This window comes from Strigops habroptila, chromosome 7 (assembly GCF_004027225.2).
Source record: "Strigops habroptila isolate Jane chromosome 7, bStrHab1.2.pri, whole genome shotgun sequence".
NCBI lineage: Eukaryota > Metazoa > Chordata > Aves > Psittaciformes > Psittacidae > Strigops > Strigops habroptila.
Genome location: NC_044283.2, coordinates 4299959 through 4319000, shown reverse-complemented (window position 1 = coordinate 4319000; position 19042 = coordinate 4299959). Strand labels below are relative to the sequence as shown.

General features: G+C 36.4%; 1 protein-coding gene across 2 annotated transcripts in view; it reads right to left on the bottom strand.

The window, feature by feature from the left end:
• The window catches only part of CTNNA2 (catenin alpha 2), a 500115-nt gene that overhangs the window by 89341 nt on the left and 391732 nt on the right, over positions 1 to 19042 (bottom strand). For both annotated transcript variants that reach the window (XM_030491748.1, XM_030491749.1), the window contains exon 9: positions 10312 to 10464. In XM_030491748.1, coding sequence (XP_030347608.1) covers positions 10312 to 10464 — 153 coding nt within the window. The remainder of the gene's footprint in view (positions 1 to 10311; positions 10465 to 19042) is intronic.

Here is a 19042-nt window from a genome sequence, read left to right as displayed (position 1 = left end):
GATTTTGCTTGGTAATATCTAGATATTTTTTGAATGACCTTACTATGCTATTTATGTAATGTATACCAGGTTTTGCAGCACTACAGATTTTCCGATATCTCTTCTCCTTCATAGATGAGCACAAGTTTTCACCTAGGAAATTTAGGGCTGAGAATATTTACTTTCTGGATCCATGTCTACCTGAAATGTTGAATTTTCTTGTTGAATCCATGGGTTGTCAATAAGCAAAAAAAATCTAGTCCCACATGTACTTGACATTCAGCAGCAGCACTACAGGCACATATAAATAACTTCACTAAAAATTCACCCTAAAACCTTCTCTTCCCCAAACAGCCTCCCTGACTCTTATTTCTCACAGCCTGCTCTATGTCCATTCATAGCATCACCCTGCTTTCTGCTACCATTTCCCTCGTGCAATTCTGTAGCAAAAGCTTCCAGCAAGAGATGTAGATTTTGTCAAAATAGCAACGATCCTGGGGGAAAAAAAAGACATTGTTTATGTGACTCTGTTGGTTATCTTGAGGATCTATTTTGACAGAAAAATATCTTAAAGGTGCACAAGCCATTCAAGGCTTAGACTATAGGTGTGAAAAAACAATAACATCAGTTGCTGAACTTATCCAGAATGGCAAAAGGTGCATTTCAGTACTGAAAATGTCTAGAATTCCAGGAAAACACACAATACATATTGATGTGGCAAGATTTTTTCATTCCAGTAAAGCCACAAAACACTATGCCTACAGGTATTACTTCCATCTAGGAAATTCTAATTAAAAGTAGGATATTTTATGCATGTACATAAACATACTAGTGAAATGGATAGAAAAATAGGTGGTATAGAGATGAGTCACACAGGTAATTAACCTTTTTGAAAAAAAAGGCTTATAATAAGAGATACTAGTATTTGGAGATGATGCTTTTTGCAGTAGCATACTTTGTTCTGGATTAATTAACTTTATTACTCCATTTATTGACTCCATTTGTTACTACATTTGAAATTTTGTCACATATACCTCCATTGCAATCTTTTTTAAAGCCGAAGCTGCTATAACTTTTGTTCAAAATCATGAGATTTCTTGATTGCAATTTCTTCTTTTACATCAGTTCAAAACTCCATCATTAAAGATGCCATTCTGTCCTCAGGTCTTTGACCTGGCTTTTCCTTGGACATCTGCTGATTTTTTGACCATGACTGAATGCTCTCCTTTATTTCTGACTCACTACTTTCTTGTAAATGCTCCTTTCAATTTCCTTAGAATTACCTTACTGCTTGAACTGAACTTTTTTTGCTTCTAAAATAGTTCTAGTTCCTCTGTCTCTGTCCTTCATGCTGGAAATGGCTCAATCGTGGATGAGAAATTACCTTTCCCTATAGTAATAAAAGCTGTTTGTTTAATTTCCTCCTTTGCTGTGAGTTTGGAATACCTGTATAGCTTCTTGTATTTTATCCTTTCTTTTATTCCCTACCACTCCCCTTATTTCTCTTAAATTTCATGCTCTAAGACAGGTTATTTGATTAAACATCTTTCTAACCGTGAAACCTAAGATGCACCTGTAAAAGCACAGTTCTACTGATTAAAATATAACCATACTAATACATCACAGAACAAAGGCCAAGATGCCAAACATTTTACAGAGTCGTAAAATATTAACCTGTCTTGAGCAACAAAAATTAATCCAAACATACAGTATAGGTTGAAGCACCCTTTTTAAAGAAACACTGCGAAGAGAATCAGTTATGGTTAGAGCTTATTACTAGAGACACAAATAAAGCACTTTACAAAATAGGATATAAGAGTAAAAATAAAGAATGGGGGCAGCTAGGTGTGGTTGTCTAGAAAACATAATCTTTGAACAACTAACATGCCTCCCTATCTTCAAAAGCACATATTCCCTTCAGAACCCCACAGCTGGCAAAGATGTCTGCATTACACAACAGATTGAAGACAGTCAAATGAAATGAAGAGATCACAAAGTTAATGAACAAAAAGCCATTCTAAATATTAAAAACACAAGTCTTGAAGTCAACAGCAATAAAAGGGTCTTTCTCTGGGTTCATCTTGAAAAGTTATCCAATACCCTTACTACATTTGAAACAGGGTTGAAAGACAACGAAGTTCGTGGAAGTCAGCTGTGGCACCGGTTGTGTATTTCTACCTGATATATCCTAACCATGTTATTCTAAAGAGATAGGTTTCCTCAAATTAATCTTTAGCCCTTTTAGATCCAACTGTGTAACTTATTATAGGCTGCTCTACCTTCTCAAAAACGTGCATCTTCCAGTTGCTAGAAAGAACAGTCAATGAGAGAAGAAAAGGTATCTTAGAAGTGAGACTTAGAAGTGCCCTGCTGACACATGAATAGAGCAAGGCATGTCATATGACTATTAGAAGGACAGGCAGTTACCATCTTCTTTTGTTAACCTCTCCCAAAGGTTAGCCCCACTTCATGAACTTCCCATTTTCAATCGCAATCCATTTCTGGGGGTAAAATATTGCTTTCTTCCATGTTGCCAAAAAACATGGTTGGTCAGTGCAAAATGCTGGTAATAAATTTCATCTAAGTGAAGAGACTTTCATAATTGCTGCCTAGTGGAAAGAAATATTAAAAAAACCCCTATATGTAAAAGAAACTGAATGTAGGTAAACTACACACCTGCTAGTATTGATTTCTAGTTACTAAGAATGGGCTGAGCAGTCATACAGCTGGGAATTTTATCCCATGTCATCACACAGATGCTGTGGATTCATCTTGACAATTTGAGAGCAATGCCTCTGATAACAACTCGTTTTACTTCTCTCATTGATGAGAGAATAATTAAAGAGCTGCCTCAGGAGCTTCCACTTATTTCACCTCTTCCCTCCTGGAGGAGATTATATGTCTGTAAATAAAAATCATGTCTATCAGAGTGTTTAAGTTCAAGGTAAAAAGACTTCTGGGTTCCAGCGGGTCCCTGCCACCAACAGGTTTATATATTCACTCCCTCCCTTCAAAGCAGTTTTCCTTTGGAAGTGTTAGGCGATGATTTCCAGCCCCGATGTTGTATGGCATCTTCGTGTACTAAGGTTACAAATTCAAAGAAGTGGTTAGGAGGAGCTAAATTTAGGTAATCAATTAAGAATGACACCATGAGCCATTGATTGTATTAACTAGTTTTAAATCACATAGACTATGTGACTGGATTGTATGCAATAGCAGACATAAAAGGATACTAGAGTTTGTAGGAGTCATTTTATTTTGGCATAATGTGCCACATGAATCACATAACACAGTAGCATGACCAGACAGGGGAAGCGAGTCCCTAGCTAAGCCGGTGTTAGTCACTAGAAAAATATTTGTTAAAAATTACTCAGTGATTAAAAAGGGAGTAAATGGATTTCATCTTTTACAGAGACCATAAATAAGCATAGTTTAAAGTTAATTGTCTTTAAAAACCCCAATCAGCTAACTGGGAAATATTGAGAAATTATTAGGAATAAGTTTTTTCTGCAAGAAGAAAACCAGGTGTTTCTTGTGAAAACACAAAGAGAAGATACGTTAAAGAAGTACAGCAAAAGAAGTGAAGAAGTGACCAAAGTATTTTCATCTATAGAAAATCCTCCAGCATTTTTTTTCCAGGGTGTAAAACATGTAATACAGTCATTTACTAATGAATGATGATCTGTAGGAACTCAAATAACAGAACCAGCACAGCACTGTCTTTATGTCTACAGTCCCAAAGCTAGAGATGCATTGAAGTCGACATGAAGATTCTGCAGCAATTTACCACTCATTTTTTAATCTTGTACTCTCCTCCTAGGAAGGAAAAAAGAAGAATCATCATTACCCACTAATGCTAACCCGCTAGGTTGCTAACTTTATGTAGCATTTGCTTATTATGTACATTACAGAAATCAGCGTGAACAAATAAAATTACCCTTCAACCCTTTTGGTGTTGCTACAAGATGTAGAAGCTCAGCAATCTAAGAATAAAGGTTTCAGCAGAAACCTGCAAAGGGCAGATGTTGAAGGATCAGCAACCAGAACCTTCAGACTCTGCTGTATCTAAGTTCTCCACTGCCAAATTGTTTCATTTCACCCATGCTTTTGTGTTAACAATACAGCCTGCAAATCACAGGCACGTTCTGCAACTGCTTCCTCCTACAGCAGACTTTGTAAGCAGTCTTTGTAAACCTCAGAGATGGATCCACATTGCCTGAAGGCAGAAATGGATGAATTTCATCCATCGCTTGGATGAAAGCAACATTGAAAATGTAGACATTGGTTAAACTCCTTTAAGAACCTATCTTCTTCAGGGACAGCTGCACAAGAGACTCAAAAGTCACAAAGCAGCAGTTATTTCTGTGATGCACCTTTTCTATAAGGCAATTTGATTTCATTTCAGTCCTAATCTAGAAACCAGAAGAGCTCACTTTGCCTCAAAGACATACAGACCTCCGAGGTGAAGAGATGGACTAACTAGTTTTGGTTGCAGCAGGGATTTGGAAGAAATAAACACAGAGAGTTCAAGCTTTTCATGCTTTCATTGAAGATAATTGGACTCATGGTTTTAGCTATCTTTAATATACTCATGATGTTTACTAGGAATTAAGAACATCTGTTGCCCACACAGGGAAGAAAGGCCTGAGATGGAAATTAAAACTAAAATGAGCAGATGAAACACTAGGACACAAAGGTAGCCCACAGCTTTCATTTCACATAAAATCTCTCAACTTGAAGGGCTTGAATTAAACTAATCTATGACCTTCTTAACACTCCTTGATTAGAACCAAGGATTACTACCTTCTAGATATTATTTCTTATCAAGGTTAACATCAACTTAAAGAAAAATACAAGAATAAAAGCTGATTAGTCTGTAAGAGGAAACCCAGGGATATATATATATTTCATGGTGGAAGTTGGATCACAGAGCCCATGAAAGAATAATGACACTTTTTCTTCATAACCAGAAGCAAATAGCAAGTTATATACTCTGATAATGTAGTGATGTGTGCTTCAATAAAAAGAGAGCATTTCAAGTATGGACAGTATTTGTGAAATATATCAATAGGAACATTCCTTGATCCTTGAACTAAAGTTGAAGAAATAAACAACCCAATTCTTTTCCTCTTAGGCTTGTTACTCCGGGTTTTGTCTGTCTTAGATGAAAATCCAAATCAGTTCATGAACTTATACAATACTTACAAAAGCACAAACAAAACACCGTTACATATTCCCTATGAAGATCACTAGTACCTCCTGAGAGTGAGCTCGGGTGCCGCACTCAACTGTCAGAGTTCCATCGATCTCAAGTGCGTTCAAGATTTACATAGATGACCATCAGTCACTAAGAGAAAGTCTGTGTACCTTATGAACCAAATACTCTGGTGTGCTTTTCATAGAATCATAGAATCAAAGAGGTTGAAAAAGACCTTTGAGATCATCAAGTCTAACTGTTACACCAGGACTGCCAAGCCCAACAGTAAACCATGTCGCGAAGGACAAACTGATCTCCCCTCAAGATGTACCCTTATGGCTGTCCCCCACAACCTCCACTTGCAGCTACCCCTTATCTGCCCCCCATAGTGGCCCACACTGTATAGCTGTCCCCCATGGCTGCCCCTGCTCTCCTCTCATGATCTCCCCTCATGGCCACACCGCACATCCCATGGGTGCCCTTGCTCTCCTGCCATGATCTCTCCTCCAATAAATATCTGAGAGAGATTTCTGGAATGAAAAAATACTGGGTTGGACATTGGTTCTGTTACTGCTGATGTAAATCTAGATTAAACTCACTGCTGACCACCATAGTAAAATTTTCTCTCACACTTTTTCATCTCTCACTACCAAATTAAGTAAACAGAGGTCACTGAGCAGGTCCAATTGCTTGTTGGGTGTGCTGTGCATGCTAGCAGTGTTTATTTCTTTCTTATCTTCGGTGTGTAAGCCTATTTTACATTTATGATGGGAAAACACACAATCAGTCTGAATAATATAGTTTTTGGAAAATGAAGGGTAGCCTGAATTATGTCTTATAAAGGAGTTCAAACACTAACTTCCCCCCCACCTTGATATTGTAAAAGAAAAAACCAAACCCCTGAACTCCCTAAATTAAGCACAGTATCCTCTTCAAAGTGGCAATTACATGGTCAAGAGCAAGTTAATAAAGACTCCAGCAAGCCTAATGGACAAAAAGACTATAAAACAGAAGCAGACGCTGTTAGGTTTCATCTGCTCCAAATTACTATCCAACCTTGGGATACAATTGATTTGCTTGCACTGTATCAAATTTTAATCACCATAAACCATTGCCTAACACAGTTCTTCCACTAGCCAAGTGTTCTTAGAAAATAACTTTGATTATTTTGGGTGTCTCCAGAAACCTTTAAGTTTGTATGAGATGAAACTCATAGATACATGTAGGCTTAACAGAATTCTTCGTAAAAAATAATGCAAAATTGGTAAGGCACTCCCTTTTCAAGATTATTTGCAGCTGCTTCAAACGTGGTGCTGCATCAGTTCATGCTAAAGAACAAAAATCCTCTTCATTCCAATTTTTTTGGAAATAAATTTCACGACAGAATAATGCAACTAGATTTAACTCTTGTAAACGTTCACTGATCACCATATGGTGAAGTCCTTCCATAAAAATAGTACCCTCCTGCAAACTTGGACTAGAACTCTCTTAGATTTTTCTCCGTCCTTGTGAGGATGAATGGAAAGCCTGATCTGATCCACTAATTTAACTAGAAGGCTCTAAAATCTGAATTTTCATGGTTCTTAATTAAACTTCGAACACAAAGTTTCCTATTGAAAGCCACTAAACAGCTTACTATCATGGCTCTTCAGAGTTTACTGGATGCTGGTTTTCATCTTCCAGGAAAACTGGTTGTACTTGATAGTTTAATTATACAAGAAACAGTCCAGAGGGCTAAACAGTTAAACCAAGGAAGCTTTACTAAACAGAATAATAAAAATTAATTAATTAGCCTCCATATACGGCTTTGATACATGCATAAATCTGAGCTGATTTATCAGTCATGTGCCTTTGCACGGTAGGTATAAGAATTATCTGTCATTAACCTTATGCTAAAAATGTAGGTGCCTGGATACAGAAGTTAAATGACTTCCAAGGTCACATTTGAAGCTGGCAATACAACTCAGGCATTTACTGACTTTCGATCATTAGAGATAAATATTTTAAAAACATTAAAGGGATTCATGAGGTAAAGATCATGACTTGGAAAGGCCCCATCACTTCTCTAACTTCAGTTTCAGAGGGCAGAATAGTTGAAAGATGACTGCTGAAATATGGTTTGAAGAGAAGTTAGCCATCCAAGCCTGGAATGGTACCATCTAAATTCTGGTTTATTTGATTATCATTTTTTACCTCATCTATCTGTATGACAATTTGAGTCATTTGGATGATTTACATTATAGTTAAGTTGGGTCTCATTCCTGAGATGCTCTGCCTTTATGGACTCTTGGAGGGAGCCTGAGACAAGAAGGCTTCTAAACATACGTATCACACATGAAGGGCCTCAAGTTTCATGGGATGACACTATACTCTGGGTTTCCAGCATAACCCATAGGCAAAACTGGTTTTCAGTGTATGTCTAGAAAACATGAGAATTATGTTTTCTATTTTATTATTATAATTTGTTATTATAAATTATAATAATTTATAATTGTATTATAATTATAATATAATGGTTATTATATTATAATATACATTATTTATTTTATTATTATAAAATCATTATTATTATAATAATTATAATTCTCATTATTATTATATTTGAATAATAATATTATTTTTTATGATAATAAATCTTATTATTATTATTGAGTTATTATTCTCATAGGTAGCAAGTCAAGTGAAAGACAAAGGAGAAAACATTATGATAAGACCTTGGAATGGAAAATATATGAATAATGAAAGTAGCTCTTAAGAGAAGATGTAAATATTCTACAAGCTTCATTCTTACAGCATATGTTTTTGAAAATATTGCCTACGCAAAGAAAATTTTGCCATTTGTATTCATCAAACATCAAGAAATGCATTTTTTTTTTTCTCAGAATGGTAAAATGTAGCTTTTATATGAAAAAAAATAAAATTAAAACATGGATTATCTTTCCTGACCTTTTGATAGACGTTCTATTGAGCTTGGTAAGACACCCAAGAAATTCAGATTCTGGTTTTAAAATTAATAATATTATGGATTTTTTCCACAGTACTGGATTTGCAGTGCCAAATTCCTCTAACATAAGCAAGTGCAACTCCACATAACTTGAGTGGAACTGTGTTTGCATACATTAGCAAGGAATTCTGGCCCTGTGCCTGGGAAAGAATCTTACGTTTCATAGTCACTTGATTATGTCTCATCTTTAAACCACATTTTACTATTTGCAAAATACTTGACCCACAAAACCATAGAAGCCCATCTGCTAAGATATCGATATGCATCATTAAGTAAAAATGATGAAACTATTTTAAGTGCAAAATCTCATGTGTAAGGGACATAAATCTATTCCAAATATTTATTTTCTTGTGCAGTCTGATAAACCCGAAACTTGGGTTTCAAAATTTCACTTGCACTAGAAATCAACTTCTTCAAGATACTTTATTACCCCAAACAGGATTAAAAAGCTAAGATCCACCTAAAAGAACCCATCCTTGGAAAACAGTAAGGATGGACCAACAAGCTAGTACCAGTTGTCAAAGACGTACAAGAATCAATTAAGGATCTGCTTCTAATAGTCTGGAACAACCTAAATGGAATAAAAATGTTAGGTATTAGGGACATCTATTGTTACTATCTATCATCATTGTTTTACTGATGGGGTACCTAAAGATGACCACATAATGTTCAAAATCAGTAACCAAACTCTAGTTTGGACTAAAATCTAATGTACTATTAGGCTTGTAAAACCCTAAACTAGATAACTATAACCACCTTCTTGTTGGGTTTAGAATCATAAAATGGTTTGGGTTGGAGTTCCAGTCACCAGGTGGCCATAACAAATCTTTGCATAATGCAGAGGGGTCAGGACTGAAAGCTGGTGACTGTCCTGTGCTCCTCTTGCAGATAACAGTAATAAACCTCATGGTATTCAGCATTGTACAGAATCCATTCAGAGCTTTTAAATTCTGGGACCTACCTTTAGGTGCCTACAAGCCAAGTATTATAGCAAACACCTGACTTAACAGATCCTAAATGAGGTACCTTAACTGTTTTATACATGGAAAGAGCGAGATTCTCCAGAACAGCACCTTACTCCAACTAAAAACATCCCCTCACATACATTTTGTCAGGGATCTGTCTAGCTTTTGTCGATAGTAACCAAGAAACTTTTACTCATTGCTTCAGCTTAGGTACTAGAGAGTTAGGACGATGCCCGTTTTAACAATGGAAGCCATTCAAAGTTGTCATTCAATACTTGTCCAACTAGTAGTTTCCCAATAGCATTTTCCTCTGATGAAGAACAGATGGCATGGCCAGAGAGAAAGGATGCTGCAAAGGGGCTACATATTCTTCAAAATAATGCTAGTACAGACAAATCAATAATGCCACATAAGAATATCAAGCAGATCACTGAGTTATATTTGTCTTCAAGAAAGACAAGCATTTTTCATAGTTTCTGATCTGTAAAAGGGCAAACTAAGATGAATATTATCATGATTTTATTACAAATCCACTCTATGTGCATCCAGGTTTCAATCATTATGTTTTGTACTCCTCATGGTAGAATAGAGCTATTTCAGTACCACTCCTGAAGACCTGAAATTATTGTTTGTTAACTTTACAGAGTACATTTTTACAGAAAGAGAATATAAATATATACATATATATACACATGTAATACAGACCTTTCAAGAATAAAAAAGCATAGCATAAGGCTATGCTTTCTCTATATTTTAGTTCAGACGACAAGCTGTTAAGTCTAGAGCAGCCTTTGGCCAGTACCAGATATAGTACTGGCCGGTGAAGCAGCTATTTGTCTTTTTACTTAATAGGGAATAAGATCCATCATGCTGTTAGTAAAGCTGAACTGAAATTTACTGCTTGTGCTTGTGATTTTTGACAAAATACCGGAAACAGCAGTTTTAACATGCTCAATTGCTTTAATGAACTACTAAAATAAAGCACATGCTTCCCTTTGCCAGTCATCTAGACATTTGCTGTGAAATCACTGGGATACAGTTGACCAAAACTCCTGAAACCTATGTTCCAGAAATGCTACCTCTTACATTTCAGCTAGTATATGATTTTTCTTGCCTCTCCTAGAGAGGCAAGATGGAAATCTAGCTGTATCAATAAGGTCACTTACCTCAACTAACTTGTTGGCGTGTTCACGGAAGACCTGAGCATACTCCTTCACTTCTTTCTCATTACCGCTTTTTGCAGCCTCAATGAGAACCAGTAATGGGACATTGGTCTCCAGGAATGAATCTGATATATGATCCATTACTGCCTTCCGTAGCTGTGACAAAAAAAAAAGCAGACCAGTAAATGAAAGGAGAATTACCAATACACATTCTCACTGTGTTCATGGGCTACTTATATTTAAGCATTGATGTGTTACATCTCACAGCACTGTATAGGAGCTTGGGTCTTTCTTTTCTTTCTTTCTTTTCTTTCTTTCTTCCTTTCCTCTGCAAAACCCTCCCAAGACTCGTGCTGACATACATCTAATCCTTCTGGACTGAGTGGATCTATATAAGATGACGGTGATTACCCACGTAATACATTGCAAATTGATGAGAATTGAAAGCTGCACACTACTTTAAAAAACAGTTCAGCTCACTTAAAAGCCAAATATGGATTAAGGAGCTTAACTTCAAGCAGCCATTAAAAATATTAGCCTGAATATTTCTAAGCCTTCTCTAATTCCTGCACTGAACAGTATTCTATGCAATAATGAGTATTTTGTTTAGCACATGCCTTGAGTTTCATATTCGCTTTCAAGTACCTCCAACAGGTATAAACAAAAAACCTTCCTAAGCCATTTTCCATGCAGATTAGAAAACATACTACAATTTATTCCAAAGGAAAAAAACACAACCCTACAAGTTACTGAAGATTAAACACCTGTTATTTCATAAAAACATCTGTTTGAAACAATATTAATGTCAGCATGATGTTAGAACTTCTTCTCTACCTTGCTAATAATCACTAATTAATGTCAAACTTCACCAAAATTGGAAAGACAGCCAGAAAGATGCCTAAAATTCTAAGTAATTCTTCCTGGAAGCTTAATTGCTCTGTAGGATTATGGACCAGAAACATTTTTAGCATATTTTGTCCAGCTATTTGGTTAAGAATGAAAAACTGCAAACTGAAACACAAGCTGGGAGGTATTCAGCCTGGAGGTCTGGCTAGCCATTAGTCTCCTTAAATCATGCATTTTTAGTTAGATGAAACATCAAAAAAGGCAATTTCCTCTATTTTGCAGTCCAGACAAGAAAGCTCTATCTAGACAAGGTGTCATCATAATATGTAATCATACTGAAAAACAGTATATTGCTAGGCACTGTAAATACATGATCCAAGATGCATTTGCTGTTTGACAGCAGCAATTGTCAGCTCTGAATAAGGAGAAAGGTAACTTTGAATATTTCCATTCAATCCCCCAGTGGTGCAGTAAAAACAAGCCAAGCAAAATAGCATATATGTGTTTGCATGAGGTATTTCTTTTATTTCTATTACAACTAAAGCTGCCAATGTATTAAGCAATTCTCAATCGCCCTTCAAAATTAATTCTACTCAGATTCTACCTGGAAAGTATTTTTGCCCTTTCAGAATGATTAAAGGCACTCAGAATAGCTAACACAGTGATCCATAAAAATGGGGGGAAGAGACAAAAGAATAGAAGAACATATCAAAGAGACCTGCCAACAGTTAGGAAGCTGGTGTGTGGTTGCTCCTACCTATCACATTGTCACCTTGTACTCTCTTTTTCTCGCAATCTGCAAATATCCATGTGCTGACTCTTATTTTATTCTTATATTAAAACCTCTTTCACGCTGTCCTTTGGATGTGTGGATTTTGCATAGCATCTTATACAATGAGATCCTGACCCATGAATAGTTTTCATAACTACCATCTTGGTACAAAGATAAACACTAATATTGCTCCAAATATATCAAAGCATTGCACAAAAAGAAAAAGAAAATACAGTAAGATGTGAAGTATGAGAGAACAGGGCACCAGCACAGCACTCTGCATTATGTGGCTGATAGATTCCCAATCACTATGTGTATCAATCATTCCCTACTAAATGAAAGGTTTCATCTATAGTCAGCATTGAAGGAAAGGTACTGCCAGAGAGGGTTTGTCTCATGCTTGCTTTATCTCCCTGTGTAGATGTCCATCTCCCAACACTTGCTGCGAAACTGCTCCACTTTGGTACCTAGTTAGATTTTCTGAAGCCCATTGTACCAAAATAGGCCTAATGGTAGCATTTTCACACAAAGGTTTTTTTAAAAAAACATGTAGTTTCCCTCTCATTCTCAGGGAAAAAGCCTTAAAAAAACCCCCAAAAAAACCATAAAACAAAACAAAACAAAACCACCAAACCAAAAAACCCCAACCAATCCAATTGCTCAAGTTCAATACATGTCAATAAAACCTGCTGTCCCCTGCACTGATAAAGTGTTAAAGGAACACTGACATTTTCCTGTTTATATCATTCCATAAAGAGGTACCTGTTTCAAAGGGTTGTGTTCAATGAACAAGCAGTTCAATTTTTAATCAAGGTTAATGTGGTATAATAGATCTGATTATAACAATATGCCCATGGAACAGTGAGAAAAGTCTCATGATGTTTAAGGACGCAGCTCATTTTCCTCAGTACTATCTTCCATCTACAACCACATATCAGAAATCAATAAAAAGGACAGTAAGAGCATCAGCTAACCAGCAATTTGTGGTTTACAATTGTACATATACAGTAGAGTTATATCCGAATCAAAATGAATGAATAAAATGGCTATCTTGTTTCTAATGGTAACTCTATGTTGCCTTCTGAGCTTCACAGTTGCAGCAGCTGAAAAAACCCGGAATTCTGACTGTCACGTTTGATAAATACAAAATTAACAAACTCTATTTCCCTTTGCTGTGTTAATCATAGATGTCAGTAGCATATTTCTGACCCCTCTTGTAAACACGCATTATAATTTCTTTAGAAATTGGTTATCTGAGTTCTAGGATGCCCTTGCATTGAAGTTGAAAGGTACAGTAAATGGTTTTTATATACGCAGGAGACCACAAATTTTGCTGTCCTTCACCACAAGCGATAAAGAATGAGTTGACAAAATCATTTGTTAAATGTGACAGGAGTATGAACATAAGACATTCATTCAACAGCTCAAATGGATACATGACAAGGTAATATTAATAACACAAGACATTTAAAAGTATTAGCTCACCATTACCAGTCTATTTGATCCAAATAGGGCTATTCATCAAGGTAAATAACTACTGGAAAACTAATCTTATATGTTCCTTTGCATACTGCAACAAAGTCCAGCCAAAGTGATGGCTTATGCATCCAGAGATTTTACTGTTTTGTAGAAGTAACATCAGTTTAGAAGGGAATGGGAGAAGCCTGTGACTTGAATTTAAATGGTCATAAAGCATGCAGCAAACCCACATTGAGTTTTATTCTAAAACCAGCATGAAACCTTGTGCATATACATATATTAACAAATGGCTTTGCAATGCCTTAATTTAACCTGCATTCTGATGTAAATATTATGACACAAACTATTACTCATAAGACAATGCTTTAGGGTTTTTTTCCCCCCACTGATTTTTTAAGCTAGAGGTGACTTCAAAGGTGTGGGTAGTTTCCACTACATGAAACTCCATTTGTTAGAGGAGAAAGCACATTAAATAAAGGTCTCGCTTAATTCATTTTGTCATGGAGAAAATGTTATTAATTAACATATAGCTACAAGAATAATAGGTTTGCCAGCCCAGCATAAAGATATAAAAGGAAAACATCAAGACCAGCAAATATTTTTAGAAGTATGAATGGTGTAGCACAAGGCAGATTTTATGTCTTTCCAGTTCAGTCAATTTAGTCAGTTTATGGTGCAGAGTCAGTTGCTGTTTTTGATAGCATCGTGTTCTACTGTTCTAAGCATTATTTAGAGCTGTTCTATCATTGTCAGTTCACAGCTATAATTGAGCTCAGAGAGGTTAAACTGCCCACTGAAATGATGTTTTCCGTGGCTATATAACAATTTTAGAACCAAAATGTCTCAGTGCTACTAACAGTCTAGTAGGAATTAAATGTCTAATCCTGACACTGGAAGGTGAAGTCACAGCAGGAGATTAATGACTCTAACAGATTGTTAAACTTTATAAAGACTGGCAGTATAAAGCTATCTGTAACAAAAGTTTACCAAGGAGCACCTTATTCACCATTTGCTATTGCAAGTGCATTACAAGCTGAACCCAACTCCAGTTTGTACCTGCAGAGCACTCCCAAACAGGTGTTAATTTAATTGAAAGAGAGGAAAATAAAGCCTTTTCCACTGCAGTTAAAGTGTCTCTCCTCCAATATGCTGCAAAATTCAGTTCTGGAGACAAGACAGTGACCATAAGAAGCTACTGCAGTTTAGTGCTAAAGAGAAAGGTTTGGTCAATTCTGCACACTAGAACCTCTGTAGATGTGACCAAAAAATGACAGACTGGAGGATGCGGATGGTAATGCCATCAATTATGTCTTGGAGATTAAACAGCAAAAAGATTAACATTGAAAGCATGCATTGCATTTGGACATCCAAACTGCAGATTTCTGGAATATACTACCTAAGCATATTCCATTATTAAGTGTTTAAGATTTGAGCTAAGACAAAAACTCAGGAAGAAATGCTGTTATAATACAAAGACTGATCATAGTTCTTCATATATTTTTCTGTGTGTGTAAGTTTTCTTCTCTCTAAAGACAAAAATCCCTAGTCAGGAAAAGACTAGAGATGAATTTACTAATGGAAAGCAAGTTGGAGTTTCAATTTTTGGCCAGAAATTTGAAAGACTGTAAGACATATATGAAAAAACATTCCTCCTAGTCATAGGTCACTACAAAGGATTCTTCAAAACAATATATGCAGAAGCACAGAACCACCTAGGTACCATGTACTTAGGTATTTTATCCCCATTGATTTAATGTTTTTTTTTGGGGGGTGGGGAGAGTAGGGGAGTGGTTTATCAAGTTTTATGACTTAGAAATTTTATACTGCCTTTTAAAATACAATATTTTTCAGCAAGAGCAAGCCTCTGGCTTGCTAACAACATTAGTGAGGTTACATAAAACCAGAGAAATATGTATAACCTTGGGAGCCAGACATCCACATACCCCCCCCCCCAAACATATGAATACTGTCAGGACAAGAAGTCTGTCTTGTTTCCTGTTTGGATAGAACAATAAAATCCCAATGCTGATTGGAAAGCTGGGATAGTACCAGATATTTTTAAGAGCATTAAAAGGAGAGGACAGCACAAAGATTGCCACCAAAAGCTGATGGAAAAACAGGAGAGAAAAACAGATAGGGACTGAAGAGTTGGTGGAAAGAATTTGTGAAGTCAAAATAATTAAGAAGTGAAAGACAGTGATTTTCACATTCTGTATGACCTGTGAGGGTACAGTTGTGACAGGGAGAGTATGGAAGGATGAAGAACAAGATATTACATGTAGGAACAAAGAAGGCAAAGATTGTAGGATGTTACTCCAGCAGAGAAGAAAAAACTCCAGCAGTTTGTGAAAACTGACTGTATAGTGTCACAAATGTCACCAAGACTGCAAGTCTGGAGGGTCCAATGCAAAAGAAGTGTGACAAAGAGGAGGGTAATAAGGAGGAATACAAATCATGGATTAAACATTCACGGATTAAAGCAAGAACTGCAACACATTGTGGATCTTCGTGTATTGTCTCAGGTTCTCTTGAAATGATATTTAAATCAACTAGAGTGGCTTTGGAGCTTTATGGTTTTTTATAAGTAATAAAAAAGAATAATTAGGGACAAAATTGTTTTGGAGAGGTTAAATAGCTATTTGGTCACAAATGGGAAGGAAGTTGACTATGAAAACCCTTAATGAAATTATCTTTACTTAAAACCAATTAGGTCCAATAAGCTTTAAGGGTTAATAGGGTAAGTGCTGCACATGTGCCACTTGCATTTCCACCTACCTCAGCTGCATGAACAGGCTGGTAGACTAAATATTATCATCAGCTTCTCTAATACCAAGAGATCTAACCCCAATGAAAGCTGATAACAGCTGTCTTTGGTAGGCCTATCTATTGGAGGTCCAGACAGTGGCTGAAACAAGGTTAAAAACTGTTGTGTTCTGCAGAAATGAATTTCTCATGATCCTTTCCAAAAGTCACTCAAAGTCACAAACTGATCCTGCCCCACGGACAGAGATGATTGATATCTGACACCATCAATCATCACCCATACTTTCAAAAAAGCCCTTCCTGCAGTGAGATCTCAGCCAGGTTTGTTTTTTTTTCCTTGGGTTTGTTTTACTGGGGGTTTTCTTGATTTATTCTTGATTTATTTTTATTTTGTTTTCTTCTCTTTTGAAGCCATTTCTGCAAGTCAAAACCTGAAGCCAAAACATTTTATATTTCTGGTTGCTTCATAACAAGTAACATTAATGCAATTTAATAATACTTCAGAAATAGCGTTACTGAACAAAAATAATGTCAATTAAGAAAAAAATGCAATATTGAAATCCCAGCTGGAAATTATATTTTATGTTCTTCGCCATTGCTCATAAATGCATTAATAGGACAGAATTATAGAAGCCTTTGGAAAAAGACTGTTTGCCATTTATAGTGCTCCCTACCTCATGCTACTGCATCACTGATAATTAACATCAAAATTTGAAGCTGTCGTTCTGAGTCCAAACTTCTATAAGTTTTTTTACCTGATGTGACTACAGGTCATTCTCTAGCTGACATTACAGAGTGGGGAAAGCTTCTTTATGTAAAATTATTATCAACAAATGTTTTGTAATAGTTTTGAGGTTTTTGTGGTTGAGCTTCTCCCACATTTACAGTGACCTTCATTAAAAAAAGTTTAAACCTCCATACTTACTCCTCTGCAGTGATTGCAGAGCTATGCATCTTCTAAAGCTCCTGGAGTAAGGACAAAGATTTGTTGTGAGCTTTTATGAAGACTCATTATTTGAGGAATAATAGACAAACTATCTGCAGTAATCTAACACAATATAGCTGTTACTGAGTTTTGCTTCCTAATTCCTCACGAGCCACTTTGAACGGCCAACCCTCTGTGCTCACAACATTCAGTTGTGTTCCTGTTTCAAAAAGGAAAACAGTTATAGCTATTACACTCTTTGGATTTTGCCAGACAAAAATAATCCATCTTAAGTATTATGTTGCAGATCAAAGTTGCCTTCATTTGATGAAAATGTTACACACTGTAGCCTTACACAAAACTACCTGATACGGGTCTAGTTTCCTGAAATACAGCACCATATGTGCATCAGTAAACATTATGTGTAGAGTAAATTAAACTGAGCCTTATAATTAGGCAGTAAGGAAATTACTGCAGACCTGAAAGAGTAAATCAGCAGTATTAAAACACTCTCCATTTCCTCTGAAGCACTTCTGAGCACCATAAAAACCTCAATGTCACAGTGATAAACATCTAGAAGAAATATATTTTGAGGGACATGAAGACATGTACATTCAAATAAGTTCAAGTCAAAATCACGATTATCTGCAATTTAAATAACAGTTCATTGCATCTAAGCTTTTCAGATCAGATTTGTAGACATTTTTCTAAAAATCCATTGCTACAGTAAATACACAGGTTGATCTACCAATAGAGCAGACAAAAAGTGGTTGCTCTACTGAACAGCAACCTCACGGCTTACAGTTCTTTCAATCCAAGCTGGTGAAATTCAGAGTAAGTCTACTTACGTGGTTTTAAGGAGTGTCTATGAACTCAGTGAAAGCTGAAAGAATAGAGGACTTGATAAAGTGGAGCTTTATTATCTCTGCTTTATAAGCCAGTATTACCCATGACTCCCATCTAATACCTTTGTACAAGATGCTAGAGAAACCCACTGAAGAAGCACGGATGAACACGCAACACAGTGCACCCATATTAAGCGAATACAAGAAATACACATGCAGTGCTGGCACAGAAATAAATCTGTATTAGCATTTGACGGACTGCTTTCAGAAAGCCAGCTTCCAGATTTCCATAATCAAGAGCAGAAGAGTCACTGCAGGTGAAGCCATAACGTAATGAGGAACAAGTTAATAGATGATGAGTTTCTAAGGCCACAGATGGCCTTAGGTTCAAAGACATTTAGACTGACTTATGACTGGCTCACTTTAAAAAATGCCAATGTTTTGACAAGAAGCATTTTCATGCAGCAGAATGGGGCAATATGATGAATCGCACTGTGTTTTCTCTTGGGAACAACTGATACATCATAGGCTGGTTTAGGTTGGAAGGGACCTTGAAGATCATCTAGTTCCAACCCCCTGCTATGACAATATAGCACAACCTTAGGAAGACTCCTGTGGGTCATCTATTTAAGTATGACCTTGCTCAAATTTGCCTTCTCAAAATAAAACTTCAGTAAACATTCACGCAAGACTGAACTTTGAAGTTACAACCTTCTTGGATATTCTGCTACTCCTTAACACTTGCACAGGATTTGCATCTTCAAAATGCTGTATAACCCCTCTCACAAATTCTTAAAGTGTTACGCAAGCTAGTAAGGTCCATGGCCTGTTCTGTCTCTGTTTTTAGCCCTCCTTAAATTATACAGATCTTGAATAAGAAAAGTCACCTTCGGATTTAAAACCTTAACTAGGGCCTTGTCTGCAACTTCAGAACTTAATTTTACATTAATGAGAAGCAGAATTTGTTTCCCCAGCCCTCCTAGAAATACACCTATTGTTGCAGTGTTGATTGGTTTTATAGCTTGAAAGTAAAAGGACTATCCACATAAACCTATCTTTAGGCTCCTATCTTTATGGCACCTAAATTAGGAAGCGGATTCTTCA